At 41.1% G+C, this 25,421-nt stretch overlaps 1 protein-coding gene across 3 annotated transcripts in view; it reads right to left on the bottom strand.

Annotated features, from left to right (window-relative positions):
• Positions 1-1,121: 1,121 nt before the first annotated feature.
• osbpl3b (oxysterol binding protein-like 3b) overlaps positions 1,122-25,421 on the bottom strand; it is a 105,408-nt gene continuing 81,108 nt past the window's right edge. For 2 of the 3 annotated variants that reach the window (XM_084049716.1, XM_084049717.1), the window contains 12 exons: positions 24,607-24,743; positions 20,793-20,930; positions 18,104-18,197; positions 16,542-16,786; positions 11,593-11,730; positions 11,435-11,498; positions 9,395-9,473; positions 8,244-8,388; positions 4,742-4,886; positions 3,956-4,082; positions 3,273-3,395; positions 1,122-2,276 (listed from right to left, as the gene is read on the bottom strand). In XM_084049716.1, the coding sequence (XP_083905842.1) occupies positions 2,180-2,276; positions 3,273-3,395; positions 3,956-4,082; positions 4,742-4,886; positions 8,244-8,388; positions 9,395-9,473; positions 11,435-11,498; positions 11,593-11,730; positions 16,542-16,786; positions 18,104-18,197; positions 20,793-20,930; positions 24,607-24,743 (1,532 nt within the window). In that variant the 3' untranslated portion in view covers positions 1,122-2,179. The remainder of the gene's footprint in view (positions 2,277-3,272; positions 3,396-3,955; positions 4,083-4,741; positions 4,887-8,243; positions 8,389-9,394; positions 9,474-11,434; positions 11,499-11,592; positions 11,731-16,541; positions 16,787-18,103; positions 18,198-20,792; positions 20,931-24,606; positions 24,744-25,421) is intronic. The other variant, XM_084049718.1, reaches the window with a different exon arrangement.

Below are 25,421 nucleotides of genomic sequence, written 5' to 3'. Positions count from 1 at the left end.
GAAACGGAAAAAAAAATTACTAAGTCCAGAGCTCGATGAATGTTAGGGACCAAAAAAAAAGTCACTACCAATCAACTTTAAATTGGCTGAAACGTGGCTGTTGGCTGTTGGTGAATATTTCCCTGGAGGTTATCTGTGTTGAACTGAATCCAACAAGTGTGTGTCTATTTGCCTAATCAGTAAGGAGTGCTACTACCACCTCTGTTCAGATGAGGCAGGTAAAGGGTGGAGCTTTGACAGACACAGATCAGATCAGTGCATTGCACACACACGCACGCACGCACACACACACACACGCACACACATTTTATGATTATGAACAGGACTGTCCTGTTTGAATCAACATTTTTTTCATATCTACTGTAAGATGCATTTACAGTTAACCCTATGTTAACTTTACCTGACATAAATGCCAGACAAACCTTCCCCTCTGTCAACAACTACCTTCAGGGTGCCTTTGAGCAAAGCATTAACCAGTTAATTTGCTATTTTTTCCGGAAGCAGCTCAATGGTCAACAGGAGATCACTGAGCCTGACTGTCTGTCTGTCTATATTAAAGGAGGACTTCACCCATTTTCAACCTATCTTCATATAATTGGTCCTCACTAATGCTCGTGATAAAACTGTACCATTTTCTTCTACTCAGTCTGTCTCATAAGGAGAGCTTTGGACAGTTCAGAAACCCGTCTACCAGTGACATCATCGATGGGGAATCCAAGCTAATAGAAACTGCAGGCTTTGTATTCCTGGAAAGTTGCAATGCAATAATAGAATCCATTGTTCTCGCGTTAATAAATATCTAAATAAAATGTTTTAAATCTTGTTGAAAAAAAATTCCTGCTTAATGATGATGACTGGTAGACAGGTTTCTGGACTGTCCACAGCCCTCCTATGAGACACAGACCAAGTAGAAAAAAATGGTACCAGTTTATCATGAGCATTAGTGAGGACCAATTAAATGAAGATAGGTTGAAAATGGGTGAAGTCGTCCTTTAACTCATTTTGCTGGATCCCCCCAAAGACTGAGGGTCCCTGGACCCCACTTTTTGAAAACCAATGGGCTAAGTTACACTACTATAGTAACTCCACACAAGACAACAGTAAAGATTTTATTTGAGCTCATGTAACATGTTCCGGTAAAACATGTTTAAGAAATTTGACTGAATTTGAAAAAATGTTTTTCGTTCTTTGTTTTATCTTCCATGATATCCATCAACATGTTCCTGTTACCATCGGTAACAGTAGTTTATTAATATGGTCAAACAGTACAATTCTCAGCTGCTGTGATAAAACCGAGTCACTTCTTTTCCCATAATATTTCTTTTCTCTTTTACAAATTACACATTTTTAAAACATTTAAAATTTGTAATTTCAACCAGTAAGGCATCAGACAAGGTGCAGAATAAATATATATATGACACATACTGTATACACCTAATCAATGGTTTAACAAGGCTATTTCATCTCCGAGGTAGAGAATGTCTGTGATAAGACGACAGTGATGTTCAGTGAACAGCAGGTGTCACTGTAAAGCAGCAACAAACACACATGAGGGGCTCTTCTTCTCAGAGTTTCTTTGTTGTCCTTTCGTACCAACTAGGTTTCCTGTGCTTGTTCTCATCATCGGTACGTAAAAGTTAACACAACAGGCGGAAAACTGCACAAACTTTGCATAAAAATGTGATCAACATTCAGATTAAAAGCTTGCATAAATACGTTACGCAACTTTGATAAGCATCGACTGTTAAGGCAATAATTGGGTGAATTGCAGTAAAGAAGACAAGCTTGTACAGTAATGCTTAACATATACTCTGTTGTACGACGGCGCCACGGGCCAAAAATACCGTGCCAAGCGGTGAGAGCTGATAGATCGGCTATTTTCGGTGCACGGCACTGCCGTACACTGAAGCATAACTCAGGCTTAAAGCGTGGAACAGCAGATGACAAGACTATGGAAAAGAGTCTTCCCCAGAGCCAGCCTGGGTCACAGTCTCTTAGTAGGAGGTCCAAATGTCTCTGAGCTGTCATCCACACATCACCACAGTGCAGGACAGTCAGTGCAGGACAGTCAGAGCAGGACAGTCCACGTGGATCACCACAGTGCAGGACAGTCCACGTGGATCACCACAGTGCAGGACAGTCCACGTGGATCACCACAGTGCAGGACAGTCCACGTGGATCACCACAGTGCAGGACAGTCCGCTTGGGCAAAGCCAGGCTCCTTCCGCAGCTCCCAGTAAGTGTTGTTAGTAACCCATGTATCATCCCTCGACTTCCTGTAAAGCCAACAAGAACAATACAAAACTTGAGTAGATTTTTGAATCATTTTAACACATCTTGTATGGGTTAGTCCCTGGCACAAAATATTTTTAGACGGAGATCAGCAGCCAAATGCATAATAATTTGGGGGTCCTTTTTTGAGAACCACTGTTTTAGATTGATATGCAGTGTCATGGAATTCTGGATAAATCAGTTAATTGATGAGGCAATCGGAGTCCAGACAATATTCTAGGTGGTGATGGTTCTGCTTTAATGTACATGATATCATGGAGAGAAGTACAATAGCACTCAGGTCGGTGGTATGGTAGTCCTGCCAAGGAGCACAGGGATCAGACTATTGTAATACTAGCTGCTTCAAGGATAAGCTGAACCATAACAAGACAGCCAGGCTGTAACCAAAACAATAGCTATCAGGCCTAGTGGAGACATCTAGGCTCTTACGAGCTTCCAAATATCATAATGTATTTATATAAGTACTATAAGTGATGGTAAAATAGAAAGGTTATGTATAAGTAACCATAATAACAATATAGTATAATGAATAATTCTTCTGCAGCAGACAGTTACTTTACTGGTGTAAAGTAACTAAGTACATTTGATTTACTCAAGTGCTGTACTTAAGTACAATTTTGAGGCAAATTTATTTTCTGGAGTATTTCCAATTGTCTATACTTTTACATCTACTCCACTACATCTCAGAGGCAAATATTGTACTTTTACTCCACTACAATTATTTGAAAACGAGTTACTTTGCAGATATAAATCATGACATTATAAATCATACATTAACCAGATTAGCCCTATTTTATACCTAGGCTATTTGGAAATAGCCGATCTACAAGCTCACAACGTGTCGCATCGCGACGCGTTGTGAGCTTGTAGATCTGCTATTTTCAAACATTTTAGTACTTTTACTTTTGGTACTTTCGGTACATTTTGATACCAATACTTTAGTACTTTTACGTTTTTGGGTATAGTAGTAGAACGAGTACCTGAAGAATCTGGCCTCGTGTGATTGGTTGTTCTCCTCCAGGACTCTCCTCCTGTCCCTCTGCAGCTCTTCAATCCTCTGTTTGTGTTGCTCAGCGCCCTCTACATCCCCTTCCTCTAGCAGTCTGACACACACACACGCACACGCACACACACACACACACACACACACACACACACACACACACACACACACACCGGAATAACATTGAGGAAAAAAATAGGACACATTCAGGCCAAATTAGTGCGGGTGTATTTGTGGTTATAAGCGGTGTCTTGTACTGTAATCGCTATTGCTCTCATAATCTAAGGATACAGGATAAACACGTGAAATGGAAAGTAATGAAACAAACAAAAATGAGCAGTCAAAGTTGGAACACTTGAAAACTGAAGCTATTATTTTTGTCGGGTTCTCTCTGTTTTCTCCTGATTGGATGAAATTGGTATCCCAACCTCAAAATGAATTTTCTTTTTACTAAATAGCTGGAGAGATGGAGAGACCCCTGTTACTGAACAAACACTCCAGTCTAATAGCAATACTATCAGAATATAGAGCTTTAACCTTTTAACAAGAAAAAAAACAAAACAACTTTCTTTTAATTAATATTGTAATTTGTTATTTATTTTTAATTTTTTTCAAAAACAACCGTAAGTTTATAGTGTAAGTGGTTGTGTGGTGTGTCACCTTTGGTCTGGTCGTAGCCTGGTATCTGTGGGTGGTAGCAGCGGCTTCAGCGATGCATCCAGCTCGTTCAACTCCATTGCAAACTTGGTAAAGCCGTAGTACCTTTCATGATCAGCTGGCATCGCATCTGCAATGCACACCATCACAGCCACACATAGTAAATATATGTTTACACTCAGTGTTACTGTAAACTACCATTCAGGATTTTGCTGGGTAGAAGAAGGGCGTCACCTATTGTCAAAGTGCTTAATTAGAAACCCTTTAAAGCTGCGATCCGGGCCTTATTTTAATGAATAAAACTTTATTTTAACCAATCTGTATGGTAGAGTGTGTGTTAATACAATATAACTTGTACATCTACAGTGGTTGGAGGTGGTCTACTACTCTTCCATTTAGAAATGTACTCTCCGGTAGGACACCACTTTTTTGGGGGGTGTTTTGTGTTTTCATGTTTCATGTGCAATAATATTGAAGATAAAGTATTGACTAAAGTTGACTAAAGATTATTTCCTACACACAAAATACAATTCCTGCAATTTGTTTTTTAAAACACTTGAACCGCCCAGCATGGCTATTCTGGGGGGAACATTTGCCAAAAATAGCAGATCTACAAGCTCTAAACGCATTGCGTTGCTAGATCTGCTATTTTTGGCTAAAATATTTGGTATCAACAGAAAGTCCAAGTACAGTTGTAACTCAGTCTCTAACACTAGGTTTTAAGTGGTTAAAAGATCGGGATTGCAGCTTTAAAATGCAAAGAAAGAGATTCCAGTTAAATCAGCCTACTTGCTCTCCAGATGCAGGTGGCTGAGGGGGGGTCTCCGCAGTAAACCCCCTCATGCCACTTCCCAAACAGTCTGTGGATCACCTTGCCTTTATGGTCTGTGACGGAACCCTCCACCTCGTTCATACTGGAGTTCCAGTACTTGGCCTAGTGTGCACACAAAACAGAGTTGTCTGTCTTTAACTCATCTATGCTCAATCTGATTCAATTTGGCTGTTGTTGTTGTTGTTGTTGTTGTTTTTGTTTCATCCACTTTGGATAAAAGTGTATCAAAAGTACTTATACAGTGAACTATGTAAGAAATATATACAGCAGCATCATAGACAGTTTAGCCCAGTGGTTTTCAAAGAACGGGTAGGCCTCAATCAAAATCTCCAGGTACACCTGTAATAATAGTGAAAAGAGCACATCTACAAGCTCACATATTTGTAGTATTTGCTCTATTTATTTATTTATTTAATTGTTAATTGTTATTAAACTAGTAATGACCAAAAACTATTGTATGGTACTGTATAGACAGAATGTCCCTCTGTATTGGGAAACGAGTGCACACAAAGCACTGATATAATGAATGTAAAAATATTTCAGATCTTTTTGTATGGTTGTATATATTGCAATAATGTGTGGTTGTCACAAAATCCCAAGGCACACCTGTGTTGTGTTGAGTATACCAGGATGTAAATAGAAAGTCAAGTAAGACTGTATAGATGAGAACTTGTCTTTCTCTTGGGTTAAAACAGAGAAGAGACATCCAACAGTCAAACCTCCGTGCTGGCTGCCGTGGTCAACCAGCGGGTGGCAGTATTACTATACTTGCCAAATGTCCCCACAAGTATATTAGAATTTGATAAACAGACATTGTGAAGACAATTTTCTTGGTCCTCACATTATTATTTTTATGGTTTAAAAAGATGTTGGGTTAAGTTGAGCTTACAATTAGGAAAATACCCCAACCCCTTTGGGGTTAGTTTTAGCTATTGAGACGTCAGGTCATCATGTACATACCTGCTACTACACCTGCCATCTGTATATATGTATATATCATTGATCATTGATTATTTGACCTGTTTGAAACCTGTGTTATTATTTTTTCCCCCATACCTCTCCTGCACAACCCTACCTCTGTCCTATCACATTGGCTTTACTTTGAGGGTTAAAAATGTCAAGAAATTATAAAAATGGCATTCATAAAATGAGCGTCTTAATATGTCCTCACAAGTATAGTAATATAATCGTGTGTGTGTGTGTGTGTGTGTGTGTGTGTGTGTGTGTGTGTGTGTGTGTGTGTGTGTGTGTGTGTGTGTGTGTGTGTGTGTGTGTGTGTGTGTATGTTTGTGTACGCACACACGCGTGCGTGCGTGTGTGGGAGGGGGGGTGCTTAACAAGCGCTGACGTGTCTTGACCTGCAGCGCTGCATAGCCTCTGAAGGCCTTTTCATTGCTCACACGCTACAGCTAATGAACCCACTCCTCCAGAGGATAGAGCACCATCATTAGGCCCTCAGACATCACAGACACAGTGCACAGATGGAGGCTGTTCTCTCCGGGCAAGGGAGACGAACAACACCGTCTGCAATGTTCAATATTCCACCGAGACCGCAGACTTAACGAGGAAAACGAAACCTTTTATTAAAACCCACTGATAACGTATAGTATATAGTCCCTGTCGGGGTGGAAACCTCATATGTCCCAAACTGTTACTTATTTTTAGGATTTGTGGTTCATTAACTCATTAAGAACGCATCTGCGTCATTTTTAGATTTCTTTAGGCTATTCAAAAATAGCCGATATACAAGCTCGTAGCGCTATTTTTGTAAAAAATCGTGAAAGTTTGTGCAAATCTTTGAATATATATGTCTATTTTAAAGCGTTAGGATTTAGAAAACATCTTTTTAATGGGTTAATGCTACTGGACACACTGGCCTTCAGCGCACCGAAGAAAACACAATGTGCTCAAACGTCTGCTCTGTTATCTCTGCCAGGCCAAAGGCAACAGATGATGTTTACCCCATGTGTGTGCTTGTGTGTGTGTCCAGCACTAATCTCGCAAACTGATGGACGAATCAAGACCATATCTCTCTCTCTCTCTCTCTCTCTCTCTCTCTTTCTCTCACACACACACACACACACACACACACACACACACACACACACACACACACACACACACACACACACACACACACACACACACACACACACACACACAAGCACACGCACACACAATCTCACTCTCTTCCAGTGCCGCCTCTATACGCTCATGCAGACCACGCACTGTGCGTAGGGCACCACGTTCCCGATGGGGCATCAAAACGATCCAAGCCTATCACCAATCACCATAGGCTAATAATCATAAATTAGTTGATAATCATGGAGGAGTTATTGATATTTAAGATGAAGAAGTACTGTATAGCTTACAAGAAGCACCATTAGACCAGGCAAAAAGACCCTGCTTAAAATAGTCAATAGATTATGGTGCGTCATGTGCGTCGGTTCACTTCATGCGTGTCATTATGTATCATGGTGGGAGCGCGAATGCCCCCGCTGGGCTCTCCTTCCCGGTCTTATGATCATTGTGTATTCTATTGTTCCGTATTGCAGAAATAATAGGAAGGAAACAGGCAGAAGAAACGTGGTAACGAGATAGCCTACGCACGCACGTTATAGCGCGCTGTACAGCAAGTCCCCTCCGCGGCGCATTGTGTATTCATTTTGTGTGCGTTCGTCATGCGTCAGAGACACTGACTTAATCAGACTAGCAATTAATGGGCTGTTTTTGCAATTTCAGCACTTTACTTTACTTGTTTTATATGAAAGAATATCAAATATTGCACTAGAAATGTATCAATTTCATGGCCTTGTTTAACTCTGAAACATTAAATGTGGAGTTATCTGGATTTTGCCAAAAACCTTTTCTTTATTATTAATGTTATCTGCTTTATTATTAATGTATGTAGAGAGAGAGAGAGAGAGAGATCAAATGTTCCTCACCTTCAGTGGTGGAAAAAGTACTCACACGTTTTACTTAAGTAAAAGTATCAATACTGCAATGCAGAAGTACTCTGTTACAAGTTAAAGTCCGGAATTCACAATTTGCTTGAGTAAAAGTAAAAAGTATTGGTATGAAAATGTACCAAAAGTACCAAAAGTAAAAGTACAAAAATGTTTGAAAATAGCCGATCTACAAGCTCACAACGCGTCGCGATGCGACGCGTTGTGAGCTTGTAGATCTGCTATTTTCAAATAGCCATATGCATAAAATAGGGCTAAAGTGGTTAATGGATGTTTAATAATATCATAATTGATATCTGAAAAGTAACTAGTAACTAAAGTTTTCAAATAATTGTAGTGGAGTAAAAGTACAATATTTGCCTCTGAGATGTAGTGGAGTAGAAGTAAAAGTATTGGAAATTGGAAATACTCAAGTAAAGTACAAATAACTCAAAACTGTACTTAAGTACAGTACTTAAGTAAATGTACTTAGTTACTTTCCACCACTCCTCACCTTGACAAAGGTGATCTTGCACTGGCAGATATCACTGCTGGAGTTCTTGATGCAGATCTCTCCATAGTGTTCTATCCAGCGCTGGCCGCTCAGGATGTTGTGGATGCAGGACGTCACCTTGTTCCACTCGTAGTGATCTCCTGATCTGTTGGAACAACACAGGACCGGCTCGTCTCTTTGTGCTGTGATTACATACAGTAGATGGTGCATGTCTGTTTGCACTAATTGATTTAATTGATTTGCTAATTTTGCACAAACACTGTTGTACAACACATTATAAAATAGGGCTTAAAGGGATATTTCACTTTAAAAAAAACTACTCAGGCTTTTGTGAGTCCCCCAGACCGTTTTTAAGTTGCTTGATTCAGTATTTAGAAATTTGATATTCATTTTATCAGACACGCCCCCTTCCTATACAAACCCATTATAACTTCAAACTAAATTTTGAACATGTTAGATTCATCAAAAACACCCGTCCTTGGTCCTGGTGACTCACCCTGCCCTCCTAATACGCGAGGGGGGCGTGTTTTTTCGATTACTTTTTTCATGTATTTTTAATATTATTTTTGGAAAATGAAAAAAGTTAAATACAATAAAAAAATAAAATACATGAAAAAAGTAATCGAAAAAACACGGCCCCCTCACGTATTAGGAGGGCAGGGTGAGTCAGCAGAACCAAGCACGGGTGTTTTTGATTAATCTAACAGTTTAAAAATGGAGTTTGATATAGTGGTAAATGGGTTTGTATAGGAAGAGGGCGTGTCTGATAAAATGATTATCAAATATCTAAATACTAAATCAAGCAACTTAAAAACGGTCTGGGGGCTCACAAAAGCCTGAGTAGACGATAAAATGACTCAACGTTTTTTTGAAAGTGAAATATCCCTTTAAGAGGTTCATCAGACGAACCTTAGTCGACCATTAGTCAATTATGAAAATAAATTAGAATGTCTTTGCATCAATTCGTTGATATAAAAACATTGTGTGTGTGTGTGTGTGTGTGTGTGTGTGTGTGTGTGTGTGTGTGTGTGTGTGTGTGTGTGTGTGTGTGTGTGCGCGCGCGCGTGCGCGTGTATGTGTGTGTATCTGTACGTACGTACAAGTCTGCAGTGCACACACTATCTGGTCCTACACTGTAGAGACGGACTCACCCAGGCAGGGTTACATGAGTGGTTCCCACAGGAACGATCTCCATGGACTTCCCCCAGAACTTGTTCTTCCACCTCATATCTACACAACCAGGACATCAGAACGGTCAGCATGGTTGTTTACCACAGTGGTCCTCTACCTGTGGGCCAGGGCCCACTGGTGGGTCGCGAGGGTATAAGTCTGCCCCCAAAGAATTGGCGAAATACTAAGGTTTTATCCCAATAAATAAGAACTTAAAGTATACTATGTCAGTTCCATTGGTCCAAGGTGGATCGATGGAACTAAACATGCTCTGAAAATTATACACAAACAATTGATTTGTTGTTTATGTAAAATAATCTAAGAATGATATGAAAAGAAAACGTATATATAACCTATATATAAAAATAAAACGTGCTTCTCTAATTCATTTTTGCCCTGATGAACACCTTCCGAGGTCGAAACATGTTGGCAGTTGCCTTTTGATAAATTCAGGCTGTTCCTCCATTTTACTCCTGAGTGCCCAGATTGTCTGTTGTTTTTTCACATGTTTTGATCCTGTTTGATCAGTGAGCGCCATTGACACTTTTACTATAGTTACCTTTTTATATCTCCTGTGAGCACCTGTTTTTTCCTGGTTTCTGGTGCTTCTCTCTTAGTCGATTAATCGGAAAATAATCAATAGAATAATCACTATAAGAACATAATCGATAGTTGCAGCGCTGCTATTCTTGAGGGAAGCTGTTTGAAAAGACTGCTCCAGTGACTCGTCTATAGTCTTCAATTATTCAGTTATATCTGGACAGCCTGCAATTGAACATACACTGAACTAACTGTGTTAAGTTACTGAATGACACTCTGGATAAAAGATGCTTAAAGCTACAATGTGCAGGTTTTATGTCACCTCTCCCGATGGACAGAGGCAACTATAACAATGTCCGAACTACAGTCAAGATTGCGGATCTACGGCCATCTGCTTCAAATAACTTTATTGACATTGTTAACCAATGGGTGTCCTACCAACCTACGCCAGTGTCAACAGATCTCAAAGCAAGAGTAGGGAGAGTAGGGAGACCACCTTCAATCACTGCACATGTGCTTGTTAACATACTCTACCATGCAGAATAGATTGGTTAATCTTTCGTCCAAACAAGCACCGGATTGTAGCTTTAAAATCCGCCCTGACAGACCGGATTACAGATTGAGCAAATAGCTTGTATGAATGAATCTCATACTTAACAGTGAAGTGTTTTCATTAGAACCCATATAAATTGGTGCAACTCTCTTTCTCACAGCAGTAAATGGGTTCAGTCAGACGCTCACGTCAAGATGAAAACCATTTATTGCAATGATATTGCATTGTATTTGGCGGTGTGGCGCTATGCCCCCGTGATATTACAGAATAAGCTGTGCAAGTACAGGCACAGACTCTGAGATCACAAACCCACCCTGAAGCAAAGCTTACAGTTATTTGCAATGACATAACAATAGACATAAAAACCCCCTCATAGGGCAGAACCTAAACCTACACATAAATTAAAAGAAGATTATACGATACATAATGAACCCGCATTGAATGACATAATGCTGCCAACGTGAAATTAAGTGCAACTACAGGAGCAGGCTGGGGAGCTGGAGGGAGTTTGAACACTTGATGAGCTGTCATTGTGGCCGCGGCAAGAGATGTTGAGCATAAAATAGTGTCGGTCTGCTTAAATAGACGCGGAGGAAGACCAATTAGGTTGCAACGCGTCCGTAGATCTGTCTTGGTGAGGCATAACAAATGTGAAAAGGACATTCATAATGAGTGCCGCTGGCTGTTTTCTTGTCCTCATGATATTCTTGCGATTGAGACTTTTATTTAATTTGGAGTCTAGCCGGCATTCTGTTTTGCAGTGCTTCCTCTCAGGTCTGCTTAAATAGACCCAAGTAGATTTAACCATTTAGAACCGTGGCCGTACTGTATGTGGGACCGGCGGCTCGACTTCCAGGCCTGCCTGAACTACTGTACCGCGATGCTCCATTCCAAAACTCCTTCACAGAGGATTTCTGAGTTTGCCTACCTTGCCACAACGTGAAGTTTTTAGATTCGGCATGGCATGCTGAGATAGGCGGGTGATGGCTGACCTGTTGGATGAAAGAGCAATTCAATTTGGGTGAAAGGGAATTAAATGGATTCCGTGTGCGTGTTGTTCAGTGGTGACTCGCCCCGTATACACACCTGCTCTGCGACACAGCGGAAGCCCTTATCTGGTCGATCACATTCATAGGTCTCTCCCAGGACAGGATTGAAGGGTTTACCTCCCGCTCTGTAGTAGCTGGCGGCATACTCCGATACAGCGAATGTGGCGATGTACACCTGCACACAGAGAACACTTGGTTCAGTATGGACTCACGTTTGATTGACAAGCATATAACCACTTAATATCCCTATTTCCTGTAGCTCGTATTGTCTGGAAAACGTATGTCCTTTAACCCTTTAAGACCGGGAACGCATCTGTGACATTTTAAGATTTCTTTGGCTCTATAAAAATAGCAGATATACAAGCTCATACCGCAGCACCGAGTGCCTCGCTACGAGCTTGTAGATCTGCTATTTCTTTTTTAATCGTGAAAATGTGTGCAAATCTTTAGTTTGAATATATATATATACTTTTTTATAGCGAAAGTTTTTAACTCAAATATTTGCTTCTGGGGATTTTACAAATGTCTTCTAAACAGTTTTTTTTTCCTAAAGTTTTTTTTTTATTTTTTACTTATGTTGCTATATTTTCAATGGTTTTCAAACTTTTTTCATGTCAAGGACCCCCAAAATAATATGTATTTGTCCGCGGACCCCTTCCCATCTAAAAATATTTAGTTCCAGGGACCCCCAGAAGCAAAGATTTGAGTTAAAAATGATTTGCACAAATTTTCAAGATTTTTCCCAAAAAATAGCAGATCTTATAGCGCGGCACTCGGTGCCGCGCTATGAGCTTGTATATCTGCTATTTTTATATAGCCAAAGAAATCTTAAAATGACACACATGCGTTCCCTTCCTGGCCTTAAAGGGTTAACCTCAATTTCAACATCCAATTTCACCCATGACCAGCTCCAGCTGTACTTTATTTCCTGCATCCACCTGCTTTATCACCAATGTATAATTTTCTCCTAAATCATTCATTCTGCAATGAAGTAAACCATAGGGCCCGCATTTGTTGACAGTCGATTCATGCCTCGTATCCAAACACGCATTACTCTTTCGCTTTGAGTTGGCATAGGAAGTTTATGACGACAATGTTTCTATCTATCCGGAGACACACCCCCACCCAGCCCGGACCCCTCTAGGCACACTCTTCTGCTTTGAGTTGGCACACAATCACTCTTTCACTTTAAGTAGGCATGCATGACTTTCAAATTAAAAAGGCATGCATCTGCCTTTAGCTTTGAGTAACAAATAAAAACAAACAAATTGGATTTGTATTTATCACCTAGGTGATCTATTTCTCATTAAAAACCGAGGGGTTTGTATGCCTATATAATGAGTCCCAGAGAACTTGAGAGAGTTCACTATGTGTGAAATCTCTTTTTGATTGCCGCCAGTTGTAATTTCCTCTCCACTTGTGTGTAATGGTGCTGATTAGCCGATGGCTGATAGTAGAGTGCTTCAGTCTGGGTGCTGTTGTAATGGTCAGGGAGCACACAGAAAAATACAGAGTTTTAATTGATCTCTGAGAGTATAGAAATGGCCCCATGAGGATCCCGTTGTGCAGGAGCAGTGAGCACTCGTCATTACTTCCACAATGTGCACAGGTCTCTACTTGCTTCTGATTCTCTTTCTTAACAACACAGTTATTTTACAACCAGACGCCTCCTCAGGCTGCACATTTCTCCACCTCCCACGTACTGTAAACACTCATGTCCTCCCGTCTAGATTACTGCAGCTCCACATACTTCAAAATTAAAACCTTTCCCGTCGCCAATTAGTTCAGAAAGCAGCAGCCAGCACGTCGCACTAATTTCAGCCTCCCTTAATTGGTCACCTGATTTAAATATTCTATTGATTACTTTTAAGGCACAGCTCGGTCTAGCACAGTGGTTCTCAAACCTTTTCATGTCAAGGACCCCCAAAATGTTATGTATTTGTCCGCGGACCCCTTTATCAAAATATTTTGTGCCAGGGACCCCCAGAAGCGAAGATTTGTGTTAAATTTGTTAAATAATGTTCAACCTATTTTCATACCAGTGGAATCATCGATTGGAATCCAAGTTACTAGAAACTGCAGGCTTTCTATTCCTGGAAAGTTAGCATGCTATAATGGAAGCCATTGTTCTCAGTAGAGGAGACATTAACCAAGGATATGACGTGACCGGCCCGTGCGCTATTTAGAATGATGCAAGAACCTACAGGAGTTTAGATGTTACAAGAAAAGGCAGTTAGCAGGTAGCAGTGTATTCTGGCTTCTCGAATTCGACCCTCTCTGCATCCGCTCCCATTCCATCGATCAAATCTATTTTCAGATGTGAGAGCAGATGTGAAACAGGACCCGCTTACTTACACATGTACTCCATTTGTCAAAATATAGTGGTGTCACCTTCCTGCCTGAGACTATACACACACACACACAGAATGAATGGCTTGAGCCTGAATACAAGTACGAGTATGTTATTTTTGTTTTCTTGTCTGTTTATGCTACTGTAGGTGTGTTTACTTCTTCTCCTAGCTACTACTCAGCACTCTAACTCATGGGTTTTCAACTGGTGGTCCGTGGACCACTGGTGGCCCGTGAAGGTATTGCATGTGGTCCCTGACCATGCATTTAGTAATGTAGGAAAGTGAAGATTTGTATTTTATTTTATTTTATCGTCCACTAGTTGAGAAACAAAGCAGTAAATTACCTGGCGACGTAAGATGACCCATCAATGTTGTCAGTTACTGTGAAGTCGGATGTGAAGAACTTCCACAGAAATGGGAAGATTAGATTAGAATCTCAAGGGAAACTGTACCGGCTTGTCTGGTTGATGTGCCCATAATCAATCGCATGTGTCTGCTTGCTAATACATAAGTTGCAATGAATCAGTTATCATGAGTTTAATATGGAAGGTTAAGAGAACAGAATAAGGGAAACCATGGGAGAATATCAGTGGTTCTCAATCTTTTTTCTTTTTTTTTAGCTCTGGACCACTAGCATATCTCAGTTAAATAATGACTGTTAAGGGCTTGATTGAATAGCTTTTTCACTCACACCACACCCATATACCCCCTCCCAAGTTCCCAACACAACAGTGGTCCCCAGGTTGAATCTCAATCAAGGTGGTGGTCCCTGGTTCATAATCAGTTGAAAACCCCTGCTCTAACTTAATCCCTCAACTTGCCTTGTTGTTGTTGTTGTTGTTGTTGTTGTTGTTGTTGTTTGACAATCATTCATGATACTTACAGAACAACTACCTTGCAAATGTATAATTCGTTCTGCTAGATGCCTTAATTGTAAATGTAATTTTGAATAACCATTATTGATAGTTTTGGTCTAAAACGGCCTTTGGTCTAAAACTGCTGATAGCTCATACACTGCAGTAATAGCGTTAACCACTTTGTAATAGCTTCGAGTACTTAGTATCAAATATCTATGCACTGAATCAAGCAAAAAGCCAGAGCAACTTTAAAATGACCCCAGAAGTGTTTCAAAGTATATACCGCTTTAAGAGTGGGAGGATGAGTCTCGGATGCTAATACATTTGGCAACAGAGCAATCTATTTTTGATGGGTTTTAGAGGAGGCTGGTGGAGCAGTGCAGGAAGGGAGGGAAGTTCAGGGAACCAAATCAACCATTTACTTCAGCTCTTTATTTCTAATGGCCTCGGGAAGGCCCTTTCCTCTATTCCATCTCATGGACTGGAGACCCGACATCAACATGCCATTGACTTTTAACAGATAAGCTCATTTTGCGTTGGTCTGGCCAATGGTCTCCTCACGGCTTATACAGCCTGAGCTTTATCTGGCTGCAAGCTATATTATCAAAACTCATAATCTGCAATATCCCAGCGATTGATAGAGGTTGATATACTGTTGGCCTCAACAACAGTGATGCATGTGTACATTTCTAGACAGACAGACAGACAGACAGACAGACAGACAGACAGACAGACAGATAGATGTTAGTGTTCATGTGAAATATTCGCGAATGACTATATATATATTTGCATATTTCCGTATAATATATTTGTCATGTGGCCCAGAGCAGGCAATACAGAGAATTACAGTATCTTCCCTCTCACCGTCCATTCATTACAGCAGTGGTTTTAAAAGTAGGATCCGGGGGTCCTTGAGGGGGTTCTGGGGGGTCCCCAGCAAAATGGGGGACAGTTTAATTTCGCTATTGAAATTTGCTGAAACTGCTGCAAGGCTGCAAGGCTTTGGCAAATGAGGTAATAATGTCTTTGTGACAGGTGTGTAGGTGAAGCACACATTAATGAACGAAGGCACCTGCACACTGCCCGACTTGCACAGTACAAGAACTTTACTAATGGCAACGTTTCGGTCACCAAGACTTCTTCATTCTTCAAGCATGCTTCTTGAAGAAGGTCTTGCTGACCGAAACGCTGGTGACCGAAATTGAAACGTCTAATAAAGTTCTTCTATCTCTCACCCAGTGTTGCCAAGTCTGCTTATTATAAGTGAACTTCTTTGTGCTTGTTTTTCTGTAAAGTCTCTTGTAAAATACTGGTAGTTGCAGGTTGCGTTTTTCTTTTGGGGGTCTTGTTTCTAAAGCGTAGTTTCTTATTTAGGCTTCCTTCGTGATGTTGTTTAAACCAGTGGTTTTCAAACATTTTCATGTCAACGACCCCCTAAATTAATATGTATTTGTCCGTGGACCCCCATCTGCAAATATTTTGTGGCAAGGATCCCCTATACAAGATTTGTGTAGTTAAAACGTTTCAACATTCCACATTTCTTTCAAGATTGATTTGAAAAGAGCAGATGTACAAGCGCACAACGTGTGTGTGTGTGTGTGTGTGTGTGTGTGTGTGTGTGTGTGTGTGTGTGTGTGTGTGTGTGTGTGTGTGTGTGTGTGTGTGCGTGCTTGTGTGTGCTCATGTGTGTGTGTGTGTGTGTGTGTGTGCTTGTTTTTTGGGCTTGTTTTCGTAGACCGCTTATTTCTCTTGCATAAATCCGGCAACGCTGCTCTCACCATGCGTTCAAATGGGTCGGTTGTGTGGGCGGCGCGGTCCAGCAGCTCGCTGTACTCCAGCTCCTCACACAGTCTCTGCAGGGTGTTGAGAGGCTCATTAAGCTGAACGGGCATGGCCACCTTGGACAGGTCTTTGCCAATGTTGTTCTTCAGTATGTTCCACAGGCTGACAGTGCTGGTGTTGGGGCAAGGGGCGGGCAAACACGACCTCCGCTGGCCCACTGGGGCACCGTTCTGCGCGCAGCCTGTGTGACAAGAGGGTTTGTACAGGTCAGAATTGGTCATTTCACAGCCAAACTGGTCAGGTACAGTACTACAGATGGTTTCAGGCTGTAAACAACAATAACGCTGTCCTGAACGTTGTGAAATTCCAGTTGGGACCGCTACCGTAGGAAAAAAAAGACTGTAACGTAATCAAAACTATCAGAGAAACAGTAGCTACTGTAGCAAGCGAGTCTACAGGAAATGTCCGTAATATTTCTAATATACTATTATTGTTTTAAGACAGAACGCCAGCTTGAGCAGGGGGGATATTAGGTTTTGAGCTTCATGCTATACCAACCAGTTTGTTCTTTATAGAAGACCATATCTAAATGTCTCAATAGAAGAGCAGGTAGACCAACTACAGTTGTGTTAGTTATTGTATTAACATACTCTGTCATGCAGATTGGTCAAAATAATGCTTTATACACAAAAAAAGTTAGCTAGTGTTCTAAACAGCTGAAAGGACGTTGACAAGGGTTTTCACCTGTCTCCTAGCAACAACAGGATTATGAAGCAGTCAGGATAACAGAAACTTACAGGTGTGAAAAGAGAGGACATTAAAGGGATATTTCACTTTCAAAAAAAACTTTTGGTCATTTTATGGTCTACTCAGGCTTTGTGAACCCCCCAGACCGTTTTTAAGTTGCTTGATTCAGTATTTAGATATTTGATATTCATTTTATCAGCCACGCCCCCTTCCTATACAAACCCAATATAACTTCAAACTCCATTTTTAACCCGTTTAACCATCAAAAACACCCGTCCTTGGTTCTGGTGACTCACCCTGCCCTCCTAATGCGTGAGAGGGCCGTGTTTTTTCGATAACTTTTTTCATTTATTTTTAATATTTTTTTTTTGAAAATGAAAAAATTAAATACAAAAATATATATAAAAAATAAATGAAAAAAGTTATAAAAAAAACACGGCCCTCTCACGCATTAGGAGGGTAGGTTGAGTCACCAGAACCAAGGACGGGTGTTTTTGATGGTTAAACGGGTTAAAAATGGAGTTTGCAGTTATAATGGGTTTGCATAGGAAGGGGGCGTGGCTGATAAAATGAATATCAAATATCTAAATACTGAATCAAGCAACTTAAAAAACAGTCTGGGGGGTTCACAAAAGCCTGACTAGACCATAAAATGACCAAAAGTTTTTTTGAAAGTGAAATATCCCTTTAATGATCAAATAAAAGATCACAGGTAATAAGAAATGCAAGCCATTTTCATAACATACGCACAAGAAGGTTGTCCAGACATTTCAGCAAATATTTCACAGCCTCACAGCACACACACACCCACCTGAGGTTTGTCGCTCGATTTCCGTCTCGTGGCTGAAGTTGTCCATGGACAGGTTGTCGCTGATGTCGCTGATGTATGAGTCATCCTCTGAGGCCTAAAACACACAGCAAAGTCATTGAATCATCAGTCCTCCAGCAGCAGCATCACGCGCGTCTCCCTCGACAGCAGGGATCCAAGGCAACCAGTGGGGGGGATCGTGTTCCTGAGGGACACGATCCCTCAGGAAACACGATTCCAAATTGACATCACAGGCTCTCTCCAGGTATTTTTAGCTGTGAGTAATTAACTGCCATTTGCACATTGCTTGCGCAAGACAGGAGCTTTCTGTCTGGGTGAGTCTGAGCACTGCAGCGGCTGCTGGCACAAGAGATGTTCTGTCTGCAGCAGAGAGCACAACTTGCTCCTTCAATCACTTTACACCCAGGTGTCCCTACATATGACAGAGAAAATGGTCAAGACGTTTTCAAATATAGCAGCAGTGCCACACGTGCCGTGGGACGGGTCAAATACATCATTTCAGCAATCATTTCGGGGGTCCTTGACATGGAAAAGTTGGAGCACCACTGATATAGCAACATAATGTTTTTAGATATGTATTTGGCCGCGGACACCCCCATCTCAAAATGTGTTGTTCCAGGGACCCCCCCGAGACACAAAGGTCTGAGTTGCAAATGTAAGCTCTGAAAAAATATACATTCAAAGATTTTCAAATTTCCAAGATTTTTCAAAAAATAGCAGATCTACGAGCTTGTATATCTACTATTTTTGAATAGCCAAAGAAATCTACAGTAAAATGACACAGATGCGTTCCCGGTTTTAATGGATTATCTGCCATTTGCACATTGCTTGCGCAAGACAGGAGCTTTCTGTCTGGGTGAGTCTGAGCACTGCAGCGGCTGCTGGCACAAGAGATGTTCTGTCTGCAGCAGAGAGCACAACTTGCTCCTTCAATCACTTTACACCAGGTGTCCCTACATATGACAGAGAAAATGGTCAAGACGTTTTCAAATATAGCAGCAGTGCCACACGTGCCGTGGGACGGGTACAAATGATGATTAAAAATATACTTTTTGGGGATCATTTAAAATATATTTAACATACTTGTAAAAGTCATTAAACTCAACTTCAATGTAGGCTACTAAAATATAAATAATACTAAATACTATATCTGCACTGCAGTACTTAAAATATGTTATTTCAGCATACTTATTTAGTGTAGAAAGTACACTAAATTGAAGTTACCTACTACTGTAATAATAGTGATAATGTAGTGTACTAATCGAAAGTACACATATTTTCCAGTCATTTGTAATACAGTGTTAGTATACTATATTAAAGTGTACTTTCATTTCACTCCATTACAGTAGTTCTCAAGGATGCACACACAAAGTAACATTGCATTGTTACTTTTCACTCTACCACCTCATATTCATGGCATCTTTTACTATTTTGACATTTGCGGTCACCAAGACCGATTGCGGTCACCAAGACATTCTTCAAGCATGCTTGAAGAATTTCTTAGTGACCGCAAACGTTGCGTCTTGTAGCCTAATAACATTTTCCTCTTGTACTGTGCAAGTCAGGCAGTGTGCAGAAGTTTTTCGTTGATTCTTGTGTGCTTCTCCTGTCACAAAGACATTTTAACCTGCTGTGTGAAAGCTTTTCAACGGTTGTACTGCTTTGACATTTACCAACAGTATGACAGTCTCTACTTACTATACCTATTTGTATCATTATAATGATTTTTACTATTGTTTATTATTATTAAGATGATGGTGACCACAATATTCAGATGTACACGCATTCATTCTTTCCTACAAGATATATCATGTCACAAGGGAAACTTGAGAGAATATACATTTCGGTTAGAACTGTTTACAAATGGCTTTGTACTTGACACACAAAATACATTTAAAAGTGATATTAGTAAATTCCAAATATTATGAAATAATTTTCACGGCACCCCTGGTGGACACTCCACCTACTTTGAGAAACTCTGCAGTATAGTTACGAAGCAGATTTCTTCAATGTAGTCTTTGTGTCATGGTATGCATTTTGATGGTACGTTTCTGTACCTTGTATTTATATTGTCTTCAATTTCTTGGCAAGGTCTCCCTTTAAAAAAGGTTTTTAATCCCAATTAAGTTGACGTCCTGGTTAAAAGGTTCAACGAAATAACACTTCAATTGGATGTAGTGGATGTAGAGGCCGGCCATAATTAGGATGAGTAAATGCAGAGGACAAATTTAATGTATGTAATGTATGTGCAAATACCCCCCAAAACAACTACACTCATTATTAACCCATTAAGACCTGGAACTGTGTCATTTTTAGATTTGAGCTAAAAAGCATTATTTTACACTTTGGGCTATTCAAAAATAGCAGATCTACAAGCTCATAGCGCGGCACCGAGTGCCGCGCTACGAGCTTGTAGATCTGCTATTTTTGAAAAATCTTGAAAATATGTGCAAATCTTTGAATATATATATTTTTAAAGCGAACATTTGTAACTCAAATCTTTGCTTCTGGGGGGTCCCTGGAACAAAATATTTTGATGGGGGTCCGCGGCCAAATACATATAATTTTGGGGGTCCTTGACATGAAAAAGATTGAGCACCACTGATATAGAAACATACGTTTTTCAGAATACTGTTGAGATTTAGGAGACAGGAGCAGTGCATATCCTTACCTCATTTTCAGAGGAACTAGCTGACAACAGAACCTCCTGTGCGTCAAAGAACTCGGACAGAGACTCCGTGATGGACGCCCTGCTCTCGTGGGAGGCCTGGTGCACCAGGTGACAAGATTCCTCTCTGGAGTCCTGTTTCTAGAAGACATAAGAGAAGTAAGGATGAAAGCAGGGCAGCGACATTTTTTTTTTTAAATCTAAATTTAGAGTAGCCAATTATTTTTTCTTTTCCTCCCAAATTAGTCGTTATGCCAATTAATTCCTCGCCACACGTTTTTGTGTTGCCATCGCTGTTCTACCCTACTGGCTCACCTGCCAGTTAGTTAGAAGCCCCCCCCCCGGGAAGATGTAGCGCCTTCGCACTCCTTCCCGTTCAACACCCCCCGGCTGACAGACCCTGCCCAGCCTGTAGGAGTTGCTAGCGCCAGTGGTGGAAAAAGTACTCAGATATTTTACTTAAGTAAAAGCATCAATACTGCAATGCAGAAATACTCTGTTACAAGTAGAAGTCCAGAATTAAAAATGTACTTGAGTAAAAGTACAAAAGTATTGGCATCAAAATGTACTTAAAGTACCAAAAGTAAAAGTACTAAGATGTTTGAAAATAGCAGATCTACAAGCTCAAAGCTGCGACGCGTTGTGAGCTTGTAGATCGGCTATTTTCAAATTGCCGAGGTATAAGATAGGGCTGAAGTGGTTAATGTATGTTTTATAATGTAATGATTTATATCTGCAAAGTAACTAGTAACTAAAGTTTTAAAATAATTGCAGTGGAGTAAAAGCACAATATTTGCCTCTGAGATGTAGTGGAGTAGAAGCAAAAGTATAGACAATTGGAAATATTCCAGTAAAGCAAAAGTACCTAAAAATTGTACTTAAGTACAGTACTTGAGTACATGTACTTAGTTACTTTACACCACTGGCTAGCGCAGCGACAAAGATCACCCACCCCGCCCGCCTTCCCTCCCCCTGAACACAGCCTGAAACTGTGTTTGTGTAGACGCCGTGGCAAACTGGATGCATTGCGGTGGATAGGATCCCCTAGATTTTCTCATCTTTCTTTGTGCGTGACACCTGTATGGTCATGGTCTGACTATCACCGCGGAGCTAATCTCAGAGGAACGCTTTTAGCTTAGCTCAGGTTGTTCAGCACAGGTCGTTCTGCAAGGATCCGGCCAGGGACGTGATTAAGTGGATCAGCTTGCACTCTTGTCAGCAAATCTGATTAATCAACGAGTCCTTGAGGAAACCAGATTCTGATGGCTGATTTCTGAAGTGCATGTGAGACATATGGAACATGTACACATGATTGCATTCCTGTCTCTCTGTCCTCTTCTTCATTCGCTAATTATTTCTACCAATTTCTTCTCCCCATTTAGTAATTACGCAAAATAATCCATCCCACATATTTCTATTTTGCCACTGCTGTTATACTCTACTGGGGGGATGATCCTGCCCTGAACACGGCCAACTGTGGTCGTATAGATGCTCGCCAAGTCTGATTCGAACCCCTCCTAGACTTCATGATGATGGACAGGTGCTTTACCCCTGCACCACCCGAATGCCTTGACTGTGCGTGATCCCAGAGGAGAGGAAATATCATATTTTTGGAGAGGAGAATAAAAATTCAGCTTGTTTGACAAGACAGCCCTCCCCACAAACACAGAGAAACCCTTTGGTTGGTTGGGGCCAAAGTGGAGTGAGTGAGGAGATGAGAGTTGAAGGACATGATTGTGAATGGGACTGGAGAGCGATGACCAACTGAAGTCACAGACATTCAGTGGAAAACTTGACACAATGGAGCCAGATGAGGTTGAAAGCAAAAATCATAATAGTACACAGCAAAATTCTGTTATTCTAACCGGGAGTGTAAAAATAGTACATTTTTACAATATGTTTTACACTTAAGTTAAATCAACTTGGAAGATTACATTTTTAGACAAAGGCAAAAGTGGCGTGACACTTATCACCGCTCAGCCTTCATCAACTAGAGATTATATTTTTGGCAGTTGAATACTTTTTTTTGACAGGATATTGACGAGAGACAGGAAACTGATAAAGGGCAGAAACACAGGGGAAAACACATGCAACACACACACAGGTCTCCAGCCGGAATCGAACCGGCGACGACACACTATTCGGTTACATAGGTGCCGTTTCTCCCCAACACAGAGGATTTTGCTGTGTAATAACGATGAATAAGGAAGGGTGAAGGGAGGTATGAGAGGGGCTTCATCACACATTCCCACACCCACCTGCAGGGCGGTAGATATGTTTATTAGCACTGAGGGCTCTACGATGCGGGACTCTGCGTGAATCTTGTATAGGCGCTCTTTCAGCTCAGAGTTCTGGGCTATGGCCTAGGGAAATAACCGCTTATTAACACAACACACCCAAACAACAAACGCAGTCAAATTTACATGCTTGATAGGTCCATTTCAAACAAAGACAACTACCAACAAACTATTGAGTAATAATAATAAACTGTATGTGTAGGCTATACAGTAGCTATTTTCATGCATAGATTTTATAACTCAAAGTCGCAATTGGAGAGACAGTACAAAGTGAGAACGTACAAAACTCAAGCAACTATAGGAACTAACTCAAGAAACTATTAATGCATACTGCAGTGCAAACTGTACTTTTATTTCAATAAATACTTGATTAAATGGATGCTAATGTAATTTCATCTTAAACTAACCTTGAACTAACCTGGCCAAATCAAAGCTTTCATGATTTTTTTTTACATATCCATAATGTGTTATGAGTATATCAGCCCAAATGTCTGGAAAGCAAAACAATTGAAAACAAACAATATGAGACAAAAACTACTTCAGTCACATATTATTAACCTTATGTGTGAAGGAATTCTCAGTGACTGATTAATGTAACACGCATAATAATCGGAGTGTTTCTCAACTGGGTCTTTGCACAGAGCCACACATTTTGCTTTGGCACAAACTTGGGACCCAAAACAAAAGTTGAGAACCTCTGAGGTTAGGCTACAGACAAGGTAAAATGATGGCTTGCGTGAACAATGTGCCACAACAGAAGCTCCATGGCTGAAACTGTCAACGGTGTAAAATGAGGAAGACAGCATGGTATTGTCTGACAGACGACAAAGGAAACAGACTCTGAGTAGGAGGTGATGGACTGTTGAATGTTTTCTTCAGGTGGAGAAATTTCATTCCAACAACCCACACACTTGCACACATGCGCACGCACACACACAAACACACACACACACGCACGCACGCACGCACGCACGCACGCACGCACGCACGCACGCACGCACGCACGCACACACGCACACACCCACACACCCACACACACACACACGACAAGAAATCCAACAAAAGTGCTGTCACACATGTATTTATCCCACAATGTGTTGTACTTTTTTATTCTACTACATCTACAACTCTGCATAAGTATGGTAGCACGAGTATGGTTCCCTCTTTTGTGACCGTTCTTGAGCTTTCTTTCTTTTCTCTTCTTGGGAGTTTTTACCTCGTTAGTTTCCTTTGTTAAATGTGGAACCGTAAAGCCCTTTCAGTCTGTAACAGCGAATTAAGGGCTATAGTACCGTACAAATAAACTTGACTTGACTTGAGTGAGGTACGATAATGTGTGTGTGTGTGTGTGTGTGTGTGTGTGTGTGTGTGTGTGTGTGTGTGTGTGTGTGTGTGTGTGTGTGTGTGTGTGTGTGTGTGTGTGTGTGTGTGTGTGTGTGTGTGTGTGTGCGTGCATGTGTGCGTGCGCGCACACACACACACACACACACACACACACACACGTGTGCACTGTTACATACCGCAGCTAGTGCATTCTTCATACCCAGAGCCTGCGGGGTGGTGGGCGGGCTTGTAGCTTCGTGATGACCCAGCAGCTGTTTCAACCTCTCCCTCTCTGATGTCAGAGAACCGAGTGCTGACTTCATGGTGCCGTGCACTGGAGGGGGGAGGGGGGAGAGGGGGGAGGGTGGGGGGGGGACAGACGTCAAACTTGGTGCGTGGGTATTTGGTGACGCAGCACAGACACTCACCTCCACAACCACAGGGACAAGACACGCTGCTCTCGACTTCACCATCTCTCCTCCTGTGCACATATGCAGCTGTGGTGGTCACATGGATCAACGTTAATGAAATCTTCTCACGACTGCAAACCTTTGCTAGACCTAAAGTCCTAATCTGTGATTTATGAAACAGTGTTAAAGGAGGCCGTCCCGCACTAGCACTCTGTTTCCTAAACAATTAGCACAATATGTAGAATTCTGATTATTATCATTCTAAACCTATGTTCTTGCTGTTCTACAGCAGTCAACCAGTTGAAGAAATCGCAGATCCCATAAAACCATTTGGGTTTTATGGGGATCTTTACTTTAATCTATGCATGTTCATTCCACCAATCCATTCCTGTGTATGCGGACACCCTAAACTAAATGCAGACTTGAGACCGCGACTGCAGATTCCATAGCCTGCGGCAAAAAAATGCTAACAGCTTCAATTGATTGCTTCAATCCATTTCAGATCAATATACCAACCCACTGAACCCACTGAGGAGAAATTGCACGACAACAGCTGCATGCAACTGTATAAAAGTTTCCGTCTGCCGATTGGTCGTTAGGTC

Source organism: Gymnoscopelus microlampas (assembly GCF_963454915.1).
Source record: "Gymnoscopelus microlampas genome assembly, chromosome: 3".
Classification (NCBI taxonomy): Eukaryota; Metazoa; Chordata; class Actinopteri; order Myctophiformes; family Myctophidae; genus Gymnoscopelus; species Gymnoscopelus microlampas.
The sequence above is the reverse complement of the archived record's forward strand: the minus strand, read 5'-3'. Positions and strand labels throughout refer to the sequence as shown.